The sequence below is a fragment of the Cicer arietinum genome, chromosome 4 (assembly GCF_000331145.2).
Source record: "Cicer arietinum cultivar CDC Frontier isolate Library 1 chromosome 4, Cicar.CDCFrontier_v2.0, whole genome shotgun sequence".
NCBI lineage: Eukaryota > Viridiplantae > Streptophyta > Magnoliopsida > Fabales > Fabaceae > Cicer > Cicer arietinum.
In genome coordinates, this window is record NC_021163.2 from 6117395 (window position 1) to 6141641 (window position 24247).

At 29.9% G+C, this 24247-nt stretch overlaps 3 protein-coding genes across 5 annotated transcripts; 2 read left to right on the forward strand and 1 right to left on the reverse strand.

Annotated features, from left to right (window-relative positions):
* The first annotated feature begins 657 nt into the window (after positions 1–657).
* LOC101504792 (intermediate cleaving peptidase 55, mitochondrial) lies at positions 658–9787 on the forward strand. 3 transcript variants are annotated; one of them, XM_004495582.4, is made up of 15 exons: positions 658–849; positions 1087–1164; positions 1702–1965; positions 2659–2751; positions 2983–3189; positions 3336–3439; positions 3647–3713; positions 3787–3894; positions 4530–4622; positions 6100–6190; positions 6351–6421; positions 7361–7416; positions 8128–8188; positions 9261–9433; positions 9522–9787. In XM_004495582.4, the coding sequence occupies exons 1-14, from the start codon at positions 802–804 to the stop codon at positions 9372–9374; spliced, it is 1455 nt and encodes a 484-aa protein (XP_004495639.1). In that variant the 5' UTR covers positions 658–801; the 3' UTR covers positions 9375–9433; positions 9522–9787. The 3 variants fall into 3 exon arrangements, with proteins under 3 accessions (XP_004495639.1, XP_027188943.1, XP_004495640.1); XM_027333142.2 differs by having other exon boundaries at positions 6351–6416; XM_004495583.4 differs by having other exon boundaries at positions 9261–9429; positions 9522–9741.
* Positions 9788–16909: 7122 nt separating this feature from the next.
* LOC101504472 (uncharacterized) lies at positions 16910–17692 on the forward strand. Its single transcript, XM_004495581.4, has one exon. It carries the CDS (start codon positions 16986–16988, stop codon positions 17493–17495), a length of 510 nt encoding a protein of 169 aa, XP_004495638.2. The 5' UTR covers positions 16910–16985; the 3' UTR covers positions 17496–17692.
* Positions 17693–18007: 315 nt separating this feature from the next.
* Positions 18008–21549, reverse strand: LOC101504150 (protein AGENET DOMAIN (AGD)-CONTAINING P1). Its single transcript, XM_012714514.3, has 3 exons — positions 20861–21549; positions 20225–20698; positions 18008–18367 (listed from the first exon to the last, which is right to left on the reverse strand). Exons 1-3 carry the CDS (start codon positions 21326–21328, stop codon positions 18353–18355), a joined length of 957 nt encoding a protein of 318 aa, XP_012569968.2. The 5' UTR covers positions 21329–21549; the 3' UTR covers positions 18008–18352.
* Between the last annotated feature and the right edge of the window lie 2698 nt (positions 21550–24247).

Genomic DNA, 24247 nt, shown 5'->3' on the forward strand with positions numbered 1-24247 from the left:
CTCAAACTCCCATTATTTATTCAAAATTTTAACCAATTGAATGGATTAAATTGTTTTATTCAATTTTATACTTAAAGTTTCCCCATCAAAATATCACACTTTCTTCCTTTTCAAACCATAACATTACATTTTGCAAATTTCCTTAAATTTTATCAATTTTTCATTAAATACCCAATTTCTAAATCTCAAAAATTATTTTATGACTCAAAACACATTAACTGAGGATATGTTCCACCATGACTATGAAGTTGAATTAAAGAATCTTAAATGTCTCAAAGAGAAAATAAAAGTTCAACTAATATAAATTATATATATATATATATATTAATTTATATACACAGACAATGTGAATTGTTTTACACATACGTTAAATAAAAAATGTCAAATAGATATTTGCAGAGATAATTTGGTAACTAACATAAAAAAGTGCCATCATAAAATAATTTAATTGAATGTATGTATACAAAAGTTTTACATTATTGATATATACAAATTAAAACAATAACTTAAATAACTAAATTATCTAATTGCATATTCCATCATTAACTCCAAATATTTTGATAAAATATGAAAATTCAAGGAGATTGTGTAAAAAATAACTGACAGTAAAAATGTATTTGCTTCAAAAATAGGCTGAATTCATTTGAAGGAAACTTAAACAAAAACGACGAGGCACAAATCAAGCGATTGCAAAGTGCAAAGGTGGGTGAAGTGAAGCTCTCTTACTCTTAAACCCTTCCTTACAGTTTAAACCTCTATTCTTGCGAGTTTAACGCAAAAGATAGAAGAAGCATAAGGGAGATGCAGCGTGTTGTAAGAAAACTAACCAACACATATTCACAAAGACAGGTATAATATCGCTTTGTACTCGTATTCACTCCAAACCGATTTTTAGTTTCATTTCTTCAAATTCAGCTATTTACTCTATTCACATATCACAACTACATTTTTTTTTTAGCATTAGAAGCTATATGATTAATGATATGTCATATTTATATTCTATTTGTTTGGCTACTAAATCAACAAGGGAATAATCATGTCATTCATTTTAGTTACTTTCCACTAATTTGAAAGGTTCGTTCGCAGGTTCTAGGTTTTCGTTCCTATTGCAATGACAGGGTTGCTGTTGATGTTGGACAACCAACCCCTGCATCTCATCCACAGGTACAGTAATTTCACATCATCCTCTTTTTGGTACCAATGAGAATGTATAAATTAATATGAAATTTCCATGAAAGCACAAATCTTTAAGAATTTAATTACCAGCATTGATAGTAGTTTTAAAATGTTTTATACATACATCTAATTGTTTTTACTTAGTAGATATTTGTTCAAATATTTTAGAAGTAGAATTTTTTATTACGATAGTACACTATGGTAAAGTATGATTGAACGTGTATTTCAATTTTTTTAAACTGTCACCGCATAACTATTAAAAATAAAATTTATTTGAAAGAGAAAACTAATTTTTAGAAGTTAGCATTAGATGGTAAAATACTATCATTAAACTGTATATATTTAATTAATTTAAAAAGTAAAAATGAAAAATTGTAAAATGTAAGACTTTTAGAGTGTCTGAAGTATTAACCAAGTGTTTGACTTTGACATGCTTACTAATGACTATTTTCAAGCATTTAACTGGAATACTTATTTGTTAAAACTAATTTGCATTTTTCCTCATAATTTTATGTTGCATTGTAGCTTCTAAAAGATGGGGAGATCACACCAGGCATATCTAGTGAGGAATACATCCTAAGAAGAAAAAAAATGTTGGAACTTCTCCCGGAGAAAAGTTTGGCTATCATTGCTGCTGCCCCAGTAAAGATGATGACAGATGTCGTGCCTTATACATTTCGACAAGATGCTGATTACTTGTATATTACAGGCTGCCAACAACCTGGTGGTGTGGCCATTTTAGGGCATGACTTTGGTTTATGCATGTTCATGCCAGAAGCCAAGCCTTATGTGAGTCTGATATATGATATCTTTATAGTTATTTCTTAAAACTAAAACACTATTGTTGTTTGTAATGGAATATGTTATGCAATGCTTATCTATGCCATAAATTCAAATTTTACTATTATTGTTATTACTATTACTATTATTATTATTGTTGTTGTTGTTTTTATTATTATTATTATTATTATTATTATTATTATTATTATTATTATTATTATTATTATTATCATAATCATCTGCTGCTGTGTTTGTTGAAAAAAATAATATCACCTTAAATATTTTTGGTCTGATTGTTTTTGAATTAGCCCTTTAATTTTTTTTTGTCAGTCTCTAAAATATCCAAAAATCATGTGGTATAATCCCTACAGAACCTTAGTAAGAGACTTCATAAAACACTACTTTTGTAACTATAAGGACTAGGAACTTTTTTTGTTCAAAAGAATAATTCAAAAAATCATTTATGTTCCGGGATAAAAAACATATTTAAGCCATAAATATCTGGACTTTCATCTGATTATCAATAAGTATCGTTTCTTTCGAAATTTATATGGTATTTCAATTGTTTTTCATGTTAGAGTCAACCATTCATGAATTTGATTATTGCACGTGTAATTTTTCTTGCCATTTCTTCTAGAGTTATAAGATACGAAGTAACTAATCTTGAAGCTAACACAAATTTGAAACCATAAATTTGTCTAGGATGTGACTTGGCAAGGGCATATAGCCGGAGTTGATGCAGCATTGGATACATTCAAGGCTGACAAGGCATATCCAATGAGAAAATTGCATGAGGTGAATCACCATTATCACAAATTTAAAACTTTTACTTCTACAGTAACTATCTACTCATCTATTTTGTCCTCTATACCTTGAATTATTTTCATCGACAAGCCTGCCGGTGGCTTGCAGTCAAGGCTGCCATAGTTTTTCTGTCTAAAATATGCATTTAAGTCTCCTCGGTGAAACAGTTACTTCTGTTCTTTAAAATATTTTCAATTTTAACCTTTTCAATTATTGATTCAGATCCTTCCAGATATGATAAGGGGGTCCTCAAAATTGTATCACAATGTTCAGACTGCTACACCATCATATACGGAACTGGAGGCCTTCAAGAAACTAGCTTACTGCAGCAATGTAAGGGATCTATCTGTTTATACCCATCAGCTGCGATGGATAAAGTCTCCTTCGGAGCTTTCGCTGATGAAGCAATCAGCATCAATTGCTTGTCAGGTATTTTCAATTCTATTGGATGGCTTACTATTTGATGACTAAAAATCTAGAACTCCTAGTCAGGCTGTTATATGCAGATGTTTAGGAGGTCATAGTTGCAAAATGACAAGAACTTGATGATTTGAACATTTTCTGGTTTTGAATAGGCTCTTTTGCTGACAATGATGCATTCAAAAACACACCCTTTTGAAGGTATGCTAGCTGCAAAGGTTGAATATGAATGCAAAGTGAGAGGTGCCCAGCGAATGGGGTGAGCGTTTCTTTATATTGAGTGACTATCCCTCTTATGCAATTTGTTCACATCTGGGTTCTTTGTGTATTGTTATTGATATATTAACAAAGCTTCTACCAGAGTGATAGAGAAGTTCATTAATATAGAAAACTTAAGGGAAGTTTAAGCACACTTGCGTTAACAGTTAATAAGACAATTTTTTCTCTTTTCTTCTCTCTGTATCAGATTCAATCCCGTGGTTGGTGGTGGGCCTAATGGAAGTGTTATACATTATTCTAGGAATGATCAGAAGGTAAATTCTACTACTAACTGCCATCTCCTACTATGTGTAATTTCATGTTTTTTATCTTGATCATGTTTGGCAGATTAAAGATGGAGATCTTGTTTTGATGGATGTTGGATGTGAGTTACATGGCTATGCTAGTGATCTCACACGCACATGGCCACCGTGTGGTAGCTTCTCTTCTGCCCAGGTTAGCATGGTTTGGTTCTTTTATAAATCCTGTTTAGGTATTCGGGAGAGCTTAGGGCCCATTTACTTTGAGAAAATTGGGAACATTGTTTTCATTTCCTTTTTTCATGTTTAATTACAAAATTGATACCTTGATTTCAGTCTGTTTTCAATGATTTGTACATAAAACACTAAACAGTGATTCTTCTAAGCTATATGATTTGATTCCGTAATATGATTTTCTAAGCTATGATGTCCATATACCTTGAGTAGAAAATAAAATATATGATTCTTCTATGAAATTTGGACATCCAAATTATATGAATGTGTGGAATATACTCTAAATAATTTGTTCATGCATGGACATTCAATTTGTGATAAATTCTCCGCCTCTTCATAGCCCCTTTCTTTTGGGGATCTGATGGGCCTACAGCTTGCACATGCCCAACATAGGGCATGTTATCATGTTATGTCGGCAGAATCTTTCTTTGCGTCTGCTATCTCGTGGCATATATATGTTTGAAACTTGGTTTCTGTTCCATATTCATCATGCCAATGAAATCTGTTATAAAATAAAATTGCTTATTCCACTTGTTGCTCTATCCTTTTAGTTTTATCACTTTTCATATGAATTTTTATGGTTTATCTATATATCAGGAAGAACTGTATGAGCTTATAGTGGAAACAAACAAGCATTGTGTGGAACTCTGTAAGCCTGGTGCTAGTATTCGACAAATACACAACCATTCGGTATCTCCTTTTTCTTATCATTTTTCCAATGTGATAGAGATGTAATAAAGTAATTGTCCTTCATGAGACTTAATCTAACACCTTAACCTTTCAGGAGTTTGTGATTGACATGGTATTAGATCCTCTTTGATTAAGTGTATATTTGCTTCCACATTAGGAAACCCAAAATCAAGTTTGATGAACAAAATTTGTCTTAGATGTTGTGCCTAATATATGTGGCAATTGAAACTTTATTGTGTCAAAAATCGCTTTGCAGTTAAATATTTACAACTATAAATCAATATATTGAATTCACCTTTAACCAAAATCAATTTTGCAACATTAAGTTTATCTAAAATCAAAATTTCAAACTTCAATCCAAACACAAGTTTTTAGGAATTTAATCCTTGTTGTTCTCATACATATAATTAAAATTGGATTTTAATGTAAGGTAGGATAGGCCAGCAATTGCCCAAGTTTCAACATAAGGGGCATGTTAGAGATATACTAATACAATAAAATCACAAGCCTTCATCCAACAGCTTAAGTTTTAAGAATGGTTGATAACTGATACAATTATTAGACATTATTATCAGAAGCTGTGTTTGTTTTCCTTGCTCTCTTTTTTTCCAGTTCAAGAGGGTATTGATAGGAACTACTATCCTTTATATCTAAGTCATTCTCAATCCCAAAAGCTTCGCTGAGTACTGCCTTATGAAGCAGTACTTTTGCAAGTAAATTGTGAAAACTATGAAATTACTTAGAAAATATTTAAACATGTGTAGAATGTTATTTTAATTAAGTAAAATTAAATCACTTAGCTTGTAGCAACTTACATCATATATTTGATAATAACACAGCATTCACAACTTCATATTTTTAAAAAATAACTGATTGAACAACACTTGCAGTTGTTTCTATTCCAGCATTAACAAACAAATGCTAGATTATAGTTGGCCTCATAAGTTGGATGCTGACTGTTATGTGGGTACAAAAACAGAGTTCTCCTGGCCTTAATTTTTAATGGGAAACTTGTAAATATTCTCAACACTGTCATTAGACTAATTCTTATTTTATTCTATGATCAGTTAGGGAGATATAAAATGAATAGCAGAGAAATTTATCTCTCTGGTTTCTTTCAAAGGTTTATAGAAAATGTTCAATAGTGTATGTACTGACTAATTGCAAATTCTGTGTCGAGATTTTTAGTGGAACTGAATCAATATTATTCCTAGATGTTACGTTTAGCTTATTTGATGTGCAATTTTTTCCGTAGAGTGTTTTCATTAAGCCCCCCCATTCAACAAAAATAAATCTTTTAATATTGACTTTGTCATATGCATGATGAACACTATCTCATAATCAGTAACTAGAGCGTGCCAGTGACCTTTGTATCTTCTTGATTTATCCTTCTTTGTTTAGCATCGTCTTACTAGTTGCTTGAAGCTTATATATCTATAAAACAGTTAAACACATATGAAACGGTCTGGTTGCATAGGTTGAAATGCTGCAAAAAGGACTCAAGGAGGTTGGAATTTTGAGAGATGTTGGAAGCAGTTCCTACCATAAACTGAACCCAACTTCTATAGGTAACTCTTTCATCCATGGTTTAGGTGACAAAGCATGCCAGATATGCCCGTCAGATTTGTTTTTTGTTACAGATATTCATAAACTACATTTGAAATAAAAATATGATGATAGCTAACAGAGAGTGGAGATATATATTCAGTCATGTTTTTATTGATCCAGGTCACTATCTAGGAATGGACATTCATGATTGTTCAATGGTCAGCTTGGACGCTCCTCTGAAGCCAGGTGTTGTAAGTGTTTTCCTTGACTAAGCTACAGTTTGATATCACATACTTGTCACATGTGGGTGAGGGTTATGTTCCCATAAAATCATTATATGGTAATGGTAGTTTTTGTTATATCTACAGTTTTTAGTCATCTGCGTGACATCATAGTGTCTTTTTAAGTTAAATAAACATGGTTTAAAATGCATGTTTTTCAGTGTTTCTAAATAGTTTCATCTAAGGTACTTGTAATTTGTTTCTATTCAAGTTTGAAAGACATATTTTTCTTAAGTGATTATATGGTAATGGTAGTTTTTGTTATATATATGGTTTGAAGTTGAGTGATTGATTGAATAATACCTTTGTTCCAAAATTTCGTCTCATAGATGTAGTGCAACAATGGCAACTTATATTTTTCTGTATTTTCAAAATCTTTATGTTAAAAGGAAAAAAACTCTCACCCCATCGGCATACACAAATTCTGGTACATGCAAATATCTGAATTTAAAACTAGTAGCTGGGAAATTTAAGAGTTTAGACCCAGGACATTTTGCCAATGATCATCACCACATTTTATGTATCAAAATAGGATTTTGCTTCTCTAAAGTAAGGGGTGCACTTTAGAGGATAATGTTGATTAGAGAGTCAATGGTTGATAACTTAATAACTTCATATATAGTTTGCTATATACATACGTATATTTTATCACATTCTTAATGTTGATTTTTGATTGATGATTATAATTGCATTTTATCTTCTAAAGTTAATCTCTTACTTTATAGGAGGAAAATCCATGAAAATACAATATAATTTCTGGCCAAAGTTTTACTTCTCCTTCAATAAGACAACCTAATTGGAATATATTTTACTTGCAGTTGGCATTCAAATAAGCTTTACCAATTCATATGGACATAATAATCTATATCATATTAATTGATGGTGTGTTCTTTTTTAATTTGTGAGCAGGTAATAACTATTGAACCGGGAGTGTACATCCCATCTTCTTTTAATTGTCCAGAAAGGTACTTATTGAAATTGATTGAAGAACTTGTTTTAACATATTGATTATTACAAATTAATAATTTCATTTGCTTGTTCCTATTGCATATTTTCCTGGGTTACAATCTATTTCTTCAAAATACTCAAATTCAAGGGAGTTTCCTTCCACTCACCAGCTTCAGAAACCTTACATTTTTCCCAGAATTTGATTGTGTACACCAGTATGCTAAAATCTGAGTTGGATACCCCTGACTGCTTTTTATTTTCAAGGATATTTAGCACTGATTTCACAGCTTATTCAATCTAACAGGGGAGAAAGGAATGAAATTGAGTTTAGAGTTTGTTTTGTAGGAATTTTTGATGGAGGTTAATCATTTCCCCATGGGGGTTCTTATTCAATAATAAGAGTGAACAATCATTCCCTCCAAAATTGGATGAGATTGTCCTTTCTCGGTCCCTTATTACTTATTATAATCCCCTTTGGATAATTTACTACATATTAAAGGGGCAGTTCAACTGGTTTGAGTTAAGAGTTAAAGGACCAAAATTCAAATCTCGTTTGTATTATACTTGTTTGACCCTTTTAGTCATTCACTCTCCTTAACTTCTGTAACGTCATTTTGATTGATCTCAATCTCATGTCATTTGTTCACCGTGTATTCCATGTGAGCATTTAAGTTGGTCTTCGATCTTGGCATTAAATGTTTCAGTTTTGTATGTGATGTTCAATGCAGGTATAGAGGTATTGGGATAAGGATTGAGGATGAGATTCTTATTACAGAAACAGGTTATGAGGTAATTTCTTTCTCTAAAAGTCTTGCAATTGAAACTAGTTTATCAGTTGTGATTTCTTTCTCTATGAATTGTTTTGATTTATCTGTTTATTAGCTTCCTCAATTTTTTGTTAGGGTCCCATACATATTTATAAAGAAAGACATTGGCAAAAAACTTCAATGAACTGTCATATCTTATAAAATTTTAACGTAGAGAGGATTGTTCAAATAACAAATCAAGTAAATACTTTATCCTTTTTTGGTATTAAAAAATGGAACTTTTGCTAGCTGTAAAAGAAGAGGATGGCTCTTTACTCAACATCAGCTACGGTTTTTTGGTTTCACCTAGACTTTAGCTTTAAACAGAAGCTTGATCCTTCATTTTAAAAATAGAAAATATTCATTGCAAAGTGCAGCCTTTTAATTTTAAGTCATCAATTCGTTGGAAAGTTTTTTTTTTCTTAACCAATGTCTTAAAGGGCATTTGTTTGCATGAGTGCATGATCGTAATTTCGAACATGTAGCAGTTTTAATCCTTAGTCATGTATTAACAAATCATTAGAAAAAGTAGTTAGAGCCAGTGCATGATTAAATGATGGAAGTAACTGTGGTGATACCTGTCCTATGATAATATGCTATTAAGTATTTTATCTGTTGTTGGTTCTGGTTGTGTACAGTACCATTAAATGTGTCCCATCATGCATGTAAGCTGTGTGGCCATTGTTATCTAATCTGAAACCAATAAATACTTGCTATCAAATTGGGTATAGTTTATCCAACTTTTTCTTTACAACTAAATTGCTTCAACGACCTCTTTAAAATAGTAACAATAGAGGCAAAAATATTACAGTGACTTTTTCTTGGTGTGTGGTTGTATGTGGACAAAATTTCTTAGGTTCTTGCAGTTATGTTCTCAAAATACTAACGCACGATGAGTATTATTTTTAACAACCCAACTATGATAACTTCAGAAAAGAGAATGAAGTGACTAAAATAAAAATTATACCTACAAAAAGTATACCTATATTATATACTTTCATTCACACGCACGCGCGCACACTCCTGAAGTTATTAACTAATATTATGCAACACAGGTCCTAACAGCATCAATTCCTAAAGAAGTGAAGCAAATTGAGTCCTTGCTAAACAACTTCAGCCATGGAATAGGGGTAGATAGCCAAAATAACTTGAGAGCTACATCTAGCTGATATTGTACATGTGCATTCAAGAACTGGGACAAGCATTGCATAGTCAATCAAAACTGTAGGTAAAATATTTTCATCGCTTATTTTTTTGCCTCTCACATTAACTTTTAACCGTGCAACATTCCAACACGTGTTCTACAATCTTGGTAGGGAGGGGGGACAAAATAACGAGAGAGAAGATCGACCAGGGTTTCCTTGCTTGTTTTGGGTTGTTCTCCTATTTTTTGTGGACTGATAAAGTAGCAGGTTTCTTGTACGTAATTGTTGCATATTTCCTGCTTGGTATTTTATTGCTGTAAAGTAGTAATTATATTAATAAAATGACCAGCTGCATATAAATGGTTCACAGTAGTTGGAAATTGGAATTTAATCCTTTTTAAACAGGCTTTTTGACGATGAAAATAGTTTACTTGTTATTTTCAGTGTAAAAGTATTTTAAAGTCATTTTATAAAATCATCATTGAATGAATTTTATAATCACATATAACTTGTTTATTTATTTTTATTTCACCACTCACCTGTATTCTTTCTCTTCCCACCAAATAAAAAGGTGGACAATTAATAAGGAAAAATATAAGAAATTAATGAGACTTATCATGTGTACAGATATTAAATAATCGTAGTTATTTTTGGTCACTTCATACTTTTTTTGGCACTAAATAGTTGTGCTATTATGAAGATAGAAATGCTACTACTTTTTGATGATAAAAATACTCAGTTAGGTCGGTTACTAGTATTAATAATGGTACCAGTCGGTTAGTCAACAAAATAATTGGTTGCAAAAAAAGTGTATAACGGCTTCACGTAAACAAGCGAATCAATTACTCTTTTTGGTCAATTAAATTACTTTTAAGAGAGTTAAAAATGAGAGCTTCGGCTTTTGTTGGGCTTAATTGGGGGTATTTTACTTGTGTTTCTAAGGTACATTGAGGTGTAATAAACTGTGTAATTTTAATATATATTTAGGGTGTCTAGTTGCATTTTATGTTCTTTGATTTGATTCTCTGTTAGAGGGTGTTTTGCAGAAGTTGAACCGAAGGGGTCTCTAACAAGCTTAGTTTGTGCAGTCAATTTGAGCCACAACTCTTGGTTGCAAAATCAATAAAAATGAAATGTTCGATTTGAGAATACAAGTCTTTGTCCTGTAAAAAAGAAAAGAAAGAGAACACAAGTCTTTGTGTTTAGATATCATAAGACGTGAAGGGGTATTGTAAGTACTCCAAGGCCACATTTTTTTACCAATCTAAAGTATAGTACATGTTAATGAATTAAAAATAGTTTTTAAAATTTTAAGAAATTGAATATACAAATATCAAAATAATATTTATTTGATTCATTGGTATGTGTTTTTAGGACATTTGTTGATATTAGTTTAAGAAAGGTGGCAGTAACCTTTCAAATACATATTTTCTCTATTCTAAAATAAGTATCATTTTAACATATAATTTTTTTTAAATAAAGTGTCATTTTGCTTCTTTAATGTCACATTAATTATTTTTTCTTCTATTTTTATCAAGAAATTATGATCGTCTTCACTATATTTAAGTTATTATATTCTACTATATATTACGACAATGACTTAATAACCGATAATTAATAAGCATTACATTTATTCTTATATGTAGGACTCCTTTCAATAATGTATAAAAGATTAAGAAAAATATTAGCAGTGTTTTTTTTTTTCACGTTAAATGTGTCAATAATAAACATTTTTTTTCAAAACAATAATTTAATTATTACGAGAGAAGCGGTGTATCTATTATTTTTAGTATTTAATTAGAGGTATTTCCTTTAAAAAAGACTAATTAATGTTCTTGTAATTTGAAGGTCTTATAAAAATGATATTTTTTTACACGAGTCTTACTTATAAAAACAGAGGTGGTATAATTTGCAAATTTACAATATTATTTTATTTATTTATTTATAATTTTTTTAATCAGTGTGAAAAAACCTTAATACAATAATTATTTTGATATGAATTATTTTTCGTCGCACTATTTTTTATTTATTGAAATTTAAATAAAACTCACATGATACAATGCATCTCATATAATTTTAGTGGAATTTATATAAATTTTTAACTAATATTTGTTAAAATGTGTTAGTATTTTTGTCATGACAAACATTTAAAATTCTATTACATTTTTTTTGCTCGAATTAGAATTAATTTAAACATCGATATTGTGTTTGGGTATTAATTAAAAATAAATTTGATTTGATTATTTTTTCTTTGATGCAAACTGATTTTTGTTTTACTAATTTGATTAGTGGTTTTCTATATATATTTTATCACCATAAATAAATAATTAAAATAGTACAGTCAAAGACGAAGCTAAAAGGGAGACCAGTCGAGGCCACATTGCCTCCAAATTTTCATAATTATTTTTAATAATAGTAAACAGTTATAATTTTGGTGTCTAAATTTCTTATTTATTTTTAATTTTATAATGGTAGTTTTTTTATTTAATATATTAGACCTTAAACACTTTTTAATTCAGTAAAATATAAACTAGTCTTTATTAACAATCTCAAATCTAATTTGTTTTATTTTTTTTAACACCTAAATTTTATCTTATAGAAAATTTGTATATGTTATGTATTTGAAAATTTATTTTTTCTTTAGTAAATTATTTTAAACTCGGTCTCTCTACGTTTAATTCCATCCTGAAATACATTTTATGTCACAAGTAAAAAATTACAGCTCCATATCGGAAAGAAGTACGGTTTATGCCATAAATGCTTATGCTTATTGGAGTATAAATTTTGCTTAACCTATAAGCAAAGAAAAACGAAAAAATAAAGGTGAACCTAACTGGTCCTGGCTTAGTTTTATTGCATGTTTCTTACGTGAAATGCATTTGTAGTGACCCTAGATTGTCGATCTTTATGTTGGAGAATGAAAAAATAAAGGGTCAAATTATTTTACGTAATTTTACATAAGAGGCAATCTAAACTATTGATCGAATAGTTTTTAAATAATAGGAGTTATGAGTATTTAGTATCATGCTAAAAATTTATCGTTGTTATTCATTGTCACTATAAAATTAATTTATATTAACAGTGTACCATTATTCTTCTAAAAAATAAACGAGTAAGATAATTTTATTTTCAACGAGACATGGTAATTATAATTTTTAGGAGAAATTACTTTGATCTCTCATTAAGTCTCTTTAAATAACCTTTGCATCTCTTGTAGTTTTTAAAATGCATATACATCATTTGAATTGACTAAAAAAAACATCATCAAATATTTTTTCGTAATACTAACGTTTTCTTATGTTGTTTATTATATAATACGATTAAAGTTTTTACTTTAATTTACGAACGTACGATCACACATCTAATATATTTTGTTAATAATTTTATATAAGCTAAATTATATTTGTAGTCCCTTAACTTAATTTCAGGTAATATTTTAGTCTTTTATCTTTTTTTTTTCTCGATTTGGTCATTTATTTTAATTTTAAGTGACAATTTGATATTTTATGTTTTAAAATTTCAACAATGTTACCTTTTTTATACAAAAATTCAAAAAAAAATTTAATCAAAACTCATAAAATTAATTATATTCTTCAATATAATACAAATTTCATCAAATTCGTAACGCAAATCTTCAAATAAACTCATATTTTCATACTTTATTTGATATTGTTAGGAATAAAGAACTAAATCGAGAAAAAAATGATAAATGACTAAAACGTTACCTGAAATTAAGTTAAGGGACCACATATGTAATTTAGCCTTTTATATATGAATTAAATTAACTAACAAAAAAAACATATTTGAAGATTAAATAAATTAATCAAAGATTTATTTAAGAACCAAAATGACAAAAAAAAAAACATAAAGTAAGTATGTCTTTTATAATTTTAATATACTATTCTTTTATTTCTTCCATCTTATAATGATAACGAGTGTTACTTTAATAAAATAAATTTTCTTTAAATAAATATCATTCAAAAATTTTAATATAATTTTAATTATTTTTTATACTATATTCAATGATTATTATATACATAATATCTAAAATATTTTTATATTTATATTGATAATATTAAAAAATTTATTGATAATTAAGATGAATAATTTAATAAAATAACTTTTTTTAATTATTATATTTTTTACATGTAAAAAAATTAAATTGTTAGAAGAAAGAAATATTAATTAATTACATATATATCATTTGCCATGTCATTTGCTGCTATGTTTGATTTGTATTACTAGGGTATATCTCGTATTACTATTATTGGCTAAGGAACTTGGTGTGTATTGATGCACATTTTGTACCTTTTGATCCAATACACTATTCTTTTATTTTTTTTGAAAAATAATAATTTATATACGATGTGTAAGTGTGAGGCATGCCGGTTGGGAGACATGTACGTAGGAGAAGATGGCTGCGTTTAGTTAATATTCTCTCTCCATTTTAAAATAATTCTTAAATTTATAAAAGAAAATATTTAATTTAATAGAATTGATATTTTTTATTTTTTATGCAATTTTTTTAATTATATTCTTAATTAATATTTTATTTTGTATTTATAATAACTAAAATATATCAATAATTAATAAGTATGATTTAAAAAATTCTATATTCTCCTTTATTTATTACTTTTTTTAAAAAAAATAATTAAAAATTAATATATATATAATTAAGAATTTAATATAAATACATAAATATTTTAAATATTTTTTATTTCAAAGATAATATTTTTAAATACGTATAAAATGATTGAATAAAATAAATAATTTGAGATAGGGAGTAATAACTTCTGTGTCCAAATAAATAGGCGACACCTTCCCAACTAAATTTCGCGTCGATCATTCTTATTGGCTTTGGCCTCCAACTCATCTTCTCCCATCATTATTATCATTAATTCTTCAACTGTATCAACTTCTTTCTTGGAAACATGGGGAGATTTCAATAAAATAAAAAAATCTCTCAACAAATATGTACCAAAAAAAAAAACTCTCAATAAATAGCACGGTACATTTATGCTAAGTTTAGATGTGAGGAAAAAGTGAAAAGTAAATAAAGTTAAAGAAAAAAAATATAATTAAAAAATAAGTAGAAAATGAAAGAATTTTTTAACTGTGTAATATAAATAAAAATGAAAAAACAAAGAAAGATGTGTATTTATCAAATAACTAATAACTAATAAAGACCCTTATATTAAAAAGTAAGCTAAATATTATATATGGTCTCTTAACTTAATTTCAGTTAACGTTTTAGTCCTTTATTTTTTTTTTCTTTCGATTTAGTCCTTTATTCCTAACAATATCAAATAAAGTATGAAAATATGAGTTTATTTGAAGATTTGCGTTACAAATTTGATGAAATTTGTATTATATTGAAGAATATAATTATATTTATGAGTTTTGTTTGAATTTTTTTTTGAATTTTTGTATAAAAAAGGATAACATTGTTGACATTTAAAAACATAAAATATCAAATTGTCACTTAAAATTAAAATAAAGGACCAAGTCGAAAAAAAAAAAAGATAAAAGACTAAAATATTACCTGAAATTAAGTTAAGGGACCAGATGTAATTTAGCTTAAAAAGTAATATATACATAACAAATAACTAATAATAAACAATTAAAAAATAAAAATGTTGTCAAGAAAAAAAGTGACGTGCATGTTGAACAAAGTGCTATTTTTCTAATGCTTTCAATGTAAGGGTTGTTTTGTCATTATATGAATTTTGGTATCTATTTATGGCTTTCTCTCCATTTTAGGGGGAATTAAGCTTTCAGATGTGAAACCCATCTAAACATGTATCGGTATAATTGAAATAGAATACTTACGATACATTAAAAAAATTAAATAATACTTATTTTGAGATTTTTTTTCTTTTAAAAAATGACACTAATAATAGGATGAAGGGATTTATTTAGATTAATATATGTCTTTACGGTAGATGTTATCATTTTCCTTAAAAATATATGAGATTTTTTATATTAGTCTCATAAAAACTAATTTTATGTCTCAGTTTTTCAGAAACATTCGTTTGATTTCTTTAGAAATGGTTGATGCGTATAAGTTTATATCAGTTTTTAGTAAATAAAGATTAATAATTGTTTTAAAGAAATTTATATAATTTGAAATAATCAATATTTTATTTGTAGAATCTTGATGTGCTAACTCGTTAGCTCGGCTAAAACAAAAAAAAAAAGAAAGAAAAAACTTTATACACTATTACTCTATCTTGTCTTTTTTGTCTTTAACATTTAGTTATGTTATTTTGAAATTTAACTTTAAGATAAATAAAATTTAACAAATAATTATTTCAATTAAGATTAAAATTTGAGTATTTTTTACTGATTCGTCTTTAATTACAATTTATGAATCATTTAATCTTAATCAATTAATTTTTTGCGTTGTCTTCTAACATATTGGTGAGGTTTTTATGTTATTAAATTATGGTGCAGCTTTGAATATTCCATCTAAAATAAAATATAAACAAAGAAAAATTTAATATTCCATCTAACTAGTATTTGTTAAGTCCGCGTTCAAATTTAATAATTCGTTAAATCTAAAAAATATCAAATCAATATATGCTACTATAAAGGCTTGTAAAAAAAATAAAATTAAAGGTTTGTCTTTCGTAACATTTACTTAATTCTTTTTACTGAAACGTTTACTTGTTGTTTTTTGAGGCAGTGTTTACTTAAATTATACTTTGACAATTTTATAAGTTAAGACGAAATCTAAAATTAAGTCATATACGCTAAGTATCTTTATATATGGTGGTTGGGTTTCTCACTAACAATTTGGGGTTATCCAATTTGTTAATGCCTTAATGGCTGAGTTAAGTGGTCTTCGTACTTTTCTTGAGATTGCTTGGAGCAAAGGCTTTTGAGAGTTGTGCATTGACTGTATTCTAAGGTGACACATGGTTGTAGTTATTCTCACATCCTTAATTTATTAGTAGAATTGGGTCGAAACTTGGGACTAGTGGTGTAATAGAGTTTGAGAAATCAAAATCCACCATGCTTTATAGAATGTCTATTGGGGTGGCAGATTAATGACATTTCGTTTATAAACTATCCCTAATCTTAATTTAATTTTGCATGCGAACCTATTATATTAGAATGCTAATTTGATAATAATAGCATTAAATAGAGTGAAATGAATTAGATTTTGTTTATATTTTAATCTACTAATTATGACTTTTTTTTTTTTGTGTGTGTGCCTATATTTGAGTTTATAAGGAGTAAGTGCTATGAATATGTAAAATTGAACGAGATAATTATTTTCTTGTAATTTGTAGTATTCTTTTTCCCTCACGTAAAGAAGATTGTATGTTTTTCCTCCTATTAATGAGAGAAAATGTTGATGTGGGTCACATTTCTTGGCCTCTCTCCGCAACTAAATTAGAAGGAAAAAATTGATGGGTTCATTTATTTTTGGCTCACCCAACTGTCTTTGCCTAATCTTCCCTCAAAATGGGCAGTGTCAGAAGGACAATGGCATTGTTGAAGTTAATGGGAAATACAAGGGCAATGTCATATATTCACAACTATATATCAACCTCACTTCCCTTAGAAAGTCATTCACAATCTAGTAACTCTATTGATCTAATAATCGCAAAAAAGGAAAGAACCAAAAAGATGTCTCTGATAACCGAGGAGATCAAAGCCAAATCAGAGGTATACCATGGAGATGAAATATGCCAAGTGAAGTCCAAGGAACTTCTTAAGGAAATAAGCCTACCCAATGGCCTTTTGCCTTTGAAAGAGATTGAAGAATGTGGTTATCATAGGGAGAGTGGGTTTGTGTGGCTTAAACAGAAGAAAAGCCGTACACACAAGTTTGAGAAAATTGGGAAGCTTGTGAGTTATGGTACTGAAGTCACTGCCACTGTTGAGGTTGGTAAGATCAAGAAGCTAACTGGTGTGAAGGTGAAGGAGCTGTTGGTTTGGCTTTCATTGAGCGATATCTATGCAGATAATCCACCCACTGACAAAATCACGTTCAAGACCCCTGCTGGGCTTTTCAGGACATTCCCTGTCTCAGCTTTTGAAATAGAAGAAGTTAAGGATGTGAAGGAAGAAAACAAAGATCAAGTCAAAGAAGCAGCACCTGCTGCTACTGCTACTGTTGAAGTCAAAGAGGTGTGATTCAGTTTCTGAATGAAGAAAAATTCGTTTCATAAGTTTATTAAAATGCTGGTTATGTTATGTTCCAGTAAATTGTAATCCTTTCAATTTCTTGCTTCACAGCTATGCTAGTTATGTCTTTGATTTTGCTGCTCTCATGGGGCGGTTTACTTAAAGTCTAAAGATATATAAAATTATAATATTTTTACTTTGGCTTACTGCAATTCCAGGTCGAGAACAATGCAAAGCAGCTATAATTTAGCATGCTTGGATACTCATGCTTCCAAATAAAATAAGGGTCATGTTACATATTCTAGAAAATATAAAATATATCTTTTAAATTATTTTTTTTTAACTTTTCAAGAAATGAAATACACAATTTCTCATACAAAGTTTATATCCATAGTAAACTAACAAGTGCCCTAAGGGCACATGTTAGCATTTCCATGTAAAAAGGCACATTATGTAAAAATAAATAAGAACGCCTGCTTTAAAAACTTACATTTATTAAAAGAATGAAAGGAATCATAAGAAGTCACAAAATAGAACTTTAACAAACCGGAATCTGAAAGTATGTAACGCAAGTTCGGAGCACTTAATACTAATTGGAATCTAAAGGTCCACCTCTAAATCCAAGCTACTTAATCTGGAACCTAAAATGCCATTTAACTCAGCAAGTTGAGTTCACATTTTGATTCATGAAAACTACAAGTCCAAAGTTTTGATTCATGAAAACTATAAGTCCAAAGTTTTGATCCATGAGAACTGTATGTTCTAAGCGTTGACTCCTAAGAACTGAGTACAAATATACATATGTTTTATTTTCATGATACCAGAGCTAACTGGTTTTTTCTTCAATCTCTTGCTACTTTCAGCCTTCAAATCTTCAACGCCTGAAATAGTTCAAACCAAAAGCTTGAGGTTAGGATTGTCAAATCAAAATATATTATTTGCATTATGAAGAGTCAAGACTGCACGGTTTAGTAAATTTGAAAGGCAAGGATATATCCTTTGCTCTTCATTTTTATGGTCACAAAGTGGTTGATGAGACCTCACAAAGCTTGACGATGTAGCCACAATTGCAATAGCAGGTCACAATTTAAAACATTGCCATCATGTCAACATTAAGTATTGATCAACAATAATATTTTGTCACTAACATGAGCAAATGCTACAGTTGTGTATAATAGGATAATTCCATTGATGTTACAATTGATCCAACATTATTGTTGATTCCACATCCACACACGTGGCAATCAACCTATTGTTGACAGACTAATTATTTTCAAATATTGCACATGACATTGACGAGCTAGACAAAGATATTTTCAAACTACTCTTTGGATCGACATAAAATACAATGCATGCTTTTATTACAGGTGATATAAACTTAAACTGAGAGTCAACATAAGGGATAAATAAAAAGTTTGAGATATAATAACAAGCCTAAGAAACAAATGATCTCCGCCTGGGTAGTAGTAAAACAAATTATTCAAGGCAAGTCTAGCGAACTGCCAACGAAGTTTAATGTAAAATGTAAAGGTAAAAACTGGAGAACACATGATTCAACAAATCTTACCTCAAGTCCATCATACAAAGTTAAAGGAAGATAAAAGCATGTCAGCCATAGGATCCAAATAGTATGGATGAAATACATGATTGCGTGTGTAATGTGATATCAAAATTCCTCTTAAGCTTAAAGGAAAATTTTATTACACAGTCACAACTTCACAAGACCAACAGTATTATATAAAACTAAAAAACTAAATATTGAGTATTGATGAGCCAACAAGTAGGATTGTATAAGTGGTTATGCAAAAAAAGATAAAATTAGAAATATAATAATAATTATTATTATTAAAGATGAGTTTGGGATAATAACTCCCATAATAGTGAAGATGATAGGATATTGTCTTAGGTGGTGTAGATATGTATGAAGAAAGGAAAGGATGTAAGTATTGATAATGAGTAGACTAGATAGGGGATAATACAATAGTTTTGAAGAGACAAAAAAACTATAAATCAACATTAAGAGTGATGTAGTGGCAAATAATATATCTTTCAGCTAAAACATGACATATATAACATGATTTTATGGTGTCAATTAATTCATATTGTTGATATCATCTAAAAGGAAAGTACTTGGTTGTAGTTGTTTTCTCAAACTCAAATTTCTACCTAGCTCAAATGGTATCTGTATGCTTAACCCCTTCTTTTACGTAGACCACAACACAATTAAAGGCAAAAAAAAGATGCATAGCAAGTTCGGGTAAGTAATGAAAAAAGCATTGGTAGTCCAGATTCCAGAAATCTAGACCATAAAAGCAAGTGACAAAACAGGCAAATCCAACTCACTAATAATCACAGAGTTCAATTTAATTATCTAAATGTGTTACTATTAAATGCAAACTATTTTCCTGAGAAACAATCAATTTAAAAACATCGACCAACAGGGATCAAATCCAACATACTCCAAAAGATTGAGTTAGTTTCTATAAGATTTTTTTGCCGCAAACTCGTGCTTTAGTTAATTCAAAGAGATTTCCTTTAAGAAATGGTACCGTGACACAGTGCCGCGGCAATTCAATACAAACATTCAATGAAAAGAGTATTGAAGCCAATCCTCACAAGGCAACAAATTATTTTGTCTATGACAATATGCTGTTATGCAAATTAACTCCAAACTAGTTTTAAAAGAAAGTGTCAAATGTGCATCCTCCAAAGAACAAACATTGCAGTCATATTCATACCTTAGAAACCATGACCCATTTGCCATCCATCCAGTCCTGATGTAGCCTCAACTGGGAATGCTGAAACTCCAGTTCTTCATTGGAGTTCCTGAAATAAACAATATACTTGGAGTCCCCAAGAACTTTAGAAACAACACCAACCCACCAACCGTCATTGTAAAAAGCATCAACTTCGTCGAGAAGTTTGAACTGAGCAACATCAGCGGTTTTCGGTGGACATGGCCTGATGTGCAGTGTATCTATCTCTTCTTTTAATAGATTCAATTCATCATCCAGCAGGCTCTCATATTCCACCTCAAACTTGTCTGCTCCCTTTTTGTCAACAAGGGTGGCACGAAACCAAGCTCCCCGAAAACCATCTTCATCACTACACACCTCAACCGGGGTCCCTGGCTTCAACTCAAATTCCTCCTTCTCTTCAGTCACAGTTTCAATAGCCTTCACCAGCACATTTTTCTTGATTTCACTATCACCCTATCATAATAATAATGAATAATTAATTAACAAGCATTAACAACATCACCCCAAGAACATTAATTAAACTGCAAGCAAATTAAGTTAATTAATTTAACACCCTATGACAAGCAATTCAGACCTAGAATTAAACCTAAAAGCGACAAGACAATGAAAGCAAACCTGTTGTTGGTAGGGTGGAACCCAATTATCATTGACCCATTCACGGTGAAGCCTGAGTTCCTCCTTAGAGAACACGATCTGCTCCCTGGAGACTCTAAAATACACACCGAACCTTCCATCCGACACTATTTCAGCGATATGACCTTCCCACCATCCGTCGTTGTGAAACGCATCAACTTCTTCACCGAATTTGAATTCCCGGTTGGTCTCCGTCGGTGGAATCGGCCGGAGCTGGTGAACCTTGAGGGGTTCTCTCAGACGCTTAGTGCCTTCCTCATCCTCCATCAAAGTATCGTACTCCACCATGAACTTGTCGGAAGAGACGCGACGGATGATCTTGCCGGTGAACCAAGAACCGCGGAATCCGTCGTCGTCAGAGCTGATTTCAACTAAGGTGCCTGCTTTGAAGATGGATGAGGAGGCAGAGGAAGCGGCGGATTTGGATTTGGATTTGGATTTGGGTGCCATTGAAAATGGAATTAGGGTTTCAAGCGATGTGATCACAGAAATGGAAAAGGTAGTGTTTGTGTGAGTGAGTGAGTGAGTGAATGAACGAATGAGTGTTATTTTTTGTTTATATATAAAAAAAGAAAAGTGTGTTTGGCGGGAATTAGAACGGGTTTATGCTCGGCTAATTTTCATTTTCAAAATCTATCATTACCAATGTACCCTTGTTTTCTTAAAATTATAAAATAAAATTCAACTCCATTAACATGATTGTGTTCAATGTTTTTCACATCTGTGAGACTCACCTTATTCGGTATCAACACATTTCTTCATTCTTGTTTTCAAGTTCAACATTGATGGTAAAACAAATAAGTGTTATGGTATGGATGGGAGATAAAACTTTTAACTCCCTCACTCAAAAGCATCTAATCAACCTTATTATATCTCCTATCATTAATGTTTAATGGTTTAATAATTGACTATCGGAGTAGTAAAGTGTTTTGGTTATTTCTGGAGCTACATAGTAGTTATAGTCATGAGAATATTATGGATTCAATTTTTTCTCTAATAAAATTGATGATTGATATGATTTGATAATAATTGGTATAAATTTTAGTTTAACGTAAACAGGTAGCGAAGTAAAATTTGCACCAAACAAAATAATATCAATAATTGATATTTGGACACTTAATTAATTATGCATTATGTTCAAGTTGTTTGTTTAAGACAAATTTTCTTGTATTTGATATATCTAATAATACATAAATTCTTACGGTTGCTAGTTAATATATGTTGAAGGTTGGATGGCACTTATAACTTGTAAGTTATAGTGGCAAATTCGTTGAAATATGATTTTTGCCTCAAGGCAGAAAAACAAGATTTAGTGAATTGATGACGATAACAATATTTTTAAGAGTTACTAACTTATGCTATATTTTTTTAGATATTGTTGTGTGTCATTTATAATTAAATTTTAATTTGGTTTTATAAATAAAGTGAAACTTACTTTTTTTATATATCGAAACAATAGCCTCCAATCAAAATTAAGAGAAACTTCAAGATTTTATGTTATTAATTCTTTGAACTTTTTACTCTCCTACTATAAAAAAAATTGAGTGAGAAGCTTAACAACCAATAACTTATTTATATACATCTACTATAAAAAAAAAAAAATAAAAAAAAAGACATTGAATATCCAATGTCACTATCATATTATACATGAAAATTATGACATTTCATATCCATAACTTATAAGTCGGTACCATTAAAGTATGACATTTCATATGCATAACTCATGAACCATCATCAATTGATATTTTCAATAATTTGGATCACTTAATTTTATGATGAAATTATTATACAAACCATTTTATGAAGTATTTTCTACGTTAGGGGCATGTGCGTAAGTCCCCACAATTTTGTTATGGATAAAAGGTGTTTCGGTGGATAAAGGAGTGTGAATATTATCTATAAATTAATCTTAGCTTCGATTTCTAAGAATTATGGGTTTTTTTTTTTGTATACCAGAACAATAGTACTAAATCAAAATTAAGGGGATAAAGGTTTATTAGCCCTCATAGGTGGCGTAGACCCTCGTTTCACACTGACAACATCGTTATTCCTATTTCAAGTCATATATTTGAGGGATTGTCTACTTTGAGGTTTTGGGCGTAGGCTTAATTGTATTTGTAGTAAAAGTGCATTGGTGGATAAAGGAGTGTGAACATTGTTTATAAATTAAACTTATCTTCAATTTCCAAGCACTAGAGAACTTTTTGGTATACCGAAAATTGTAGTCTTTAGTCAAAACAAAGCAGCTAAAGGGTCTATTAGCCCACGAGAGAGTCTTATACTCTCATTATCCATAGACGACATCATTGTTCTGAAATCAATTCATATTTTTGAGGTATTTTCTATTTTAGGATTTTAAGCATAAGCTCTTACGAATTTTTCGTCAGTAAAATGTGCATCAGTGGGTAGAGAAATGCGAATGTTGTTTGTAAATCACCATTACCCTTGATTCCCAATAAGTATAGGACTATTTTAGTGTACCGAAACATTATCCTCTTAGTCGAAACTAAGTAGCTAATGGATTTATAACCCTTGCGTGCGACTTAGACCGCTGCTTCTCACATAAATAGGTATCACTTCGTCTCATCGAATGAGGTGGTGTGTACATGCGAACACTCAAATGCCCAAGACAACAAATGATTGAAATGAAGTTGAGGTTTTTTTTTAAAAAGTGTGCATTTGAATTGTGTCAAAATATTGTATTTATAGATGAGATTCAAAGTCGTAGATGATCAACCATATATAGCAAATTCCTCAATGAGAAAGGCAATCCTTTTAACGAGACCAACTAGTGGGATTAGGGCTTGCTAACACAAGCACATATTATTTTGATAAAAATATGGGTCTTTTATTCCTATTTAGGACGGATTAGACCCAAACTTAATGTGGAACATACATTTTCCATATATTTGCATATGCTCTTTCAGCCGTCATGATTCTCGCATTTTTATCGGATCCCACGATCCAGTGGTAAAAAATGTTGATCAGTAGTTAAAATTGAATTTTTAAATTTACCGAAAGCATCAATCCAATAATATTTTTACATATTTTTAATAAATATTGAAGAATGAATGAGTAACCACCAAAATATTTAAACTCTCACATCTCATCGATTTTGATAGTCAAACTTCATACATTTAAAACTATCCCATAACTAACTCACTACACACTTCATCTCATTGTATCTCAAATATAGATGTTAATTAAGCACAAAGAATATATTTGTGGGAGTACAAATGATTATTCAATCCTATTATAAAGAAGACAACGAATCACATAAGTATAAACAACCTAACAACAACTGATAAAATGTTATAATGCATTCAAAGGAGATACAAAACCTATATAAAAAGCGATTAATCTGTTCTA

Excerpts from the sequence above, each read along its gene's own strand:
- LOC101504150 (XM_012714514.3), bottom strand. The coding sequence starts at position 21,328 with ATGGCACCCAAATCCAAATCCAAATCCAAATCCGCCGCTTCCTCTGCC. Across the intron at positions 20,699-20,860 it reads TTCCACCCTACCAACAACAG|GGTGATAGTGAAATCAAGAA; the intron begins GTTTGCTTTCAT and ends TTATTATGATAG.
- LOC101504792 (XM_004495582.4), top strand. The coding sequence starts at position 802 with ATGCAGCGTGTTGTAAGAAAACTAACCAACACATATTCACAAAGACAG. Across the intron at positions 2,752-2,982 it reads CAATGAGAAAATTGCATGAG|ATCCTTCCAGATATGATAAG; the intron begins GTGAATCACCAT and ends TTATTGATTCAG. Across the intron at positions 4,623-6,099 it reads GACAAATACACAACCATTCG|GTTGAAATGCTGCAAAAAGG; the intron begins GTATCTCCTTTT and ends CTGGTTGCATAG.
- LOC101504472 (XM_004495581.4), top strand. The coding sequence starts at position 16,986 with ATGTCTCTGATAACCGAGGAGATCAAAGCCAAATCAGAGGTATACCAT.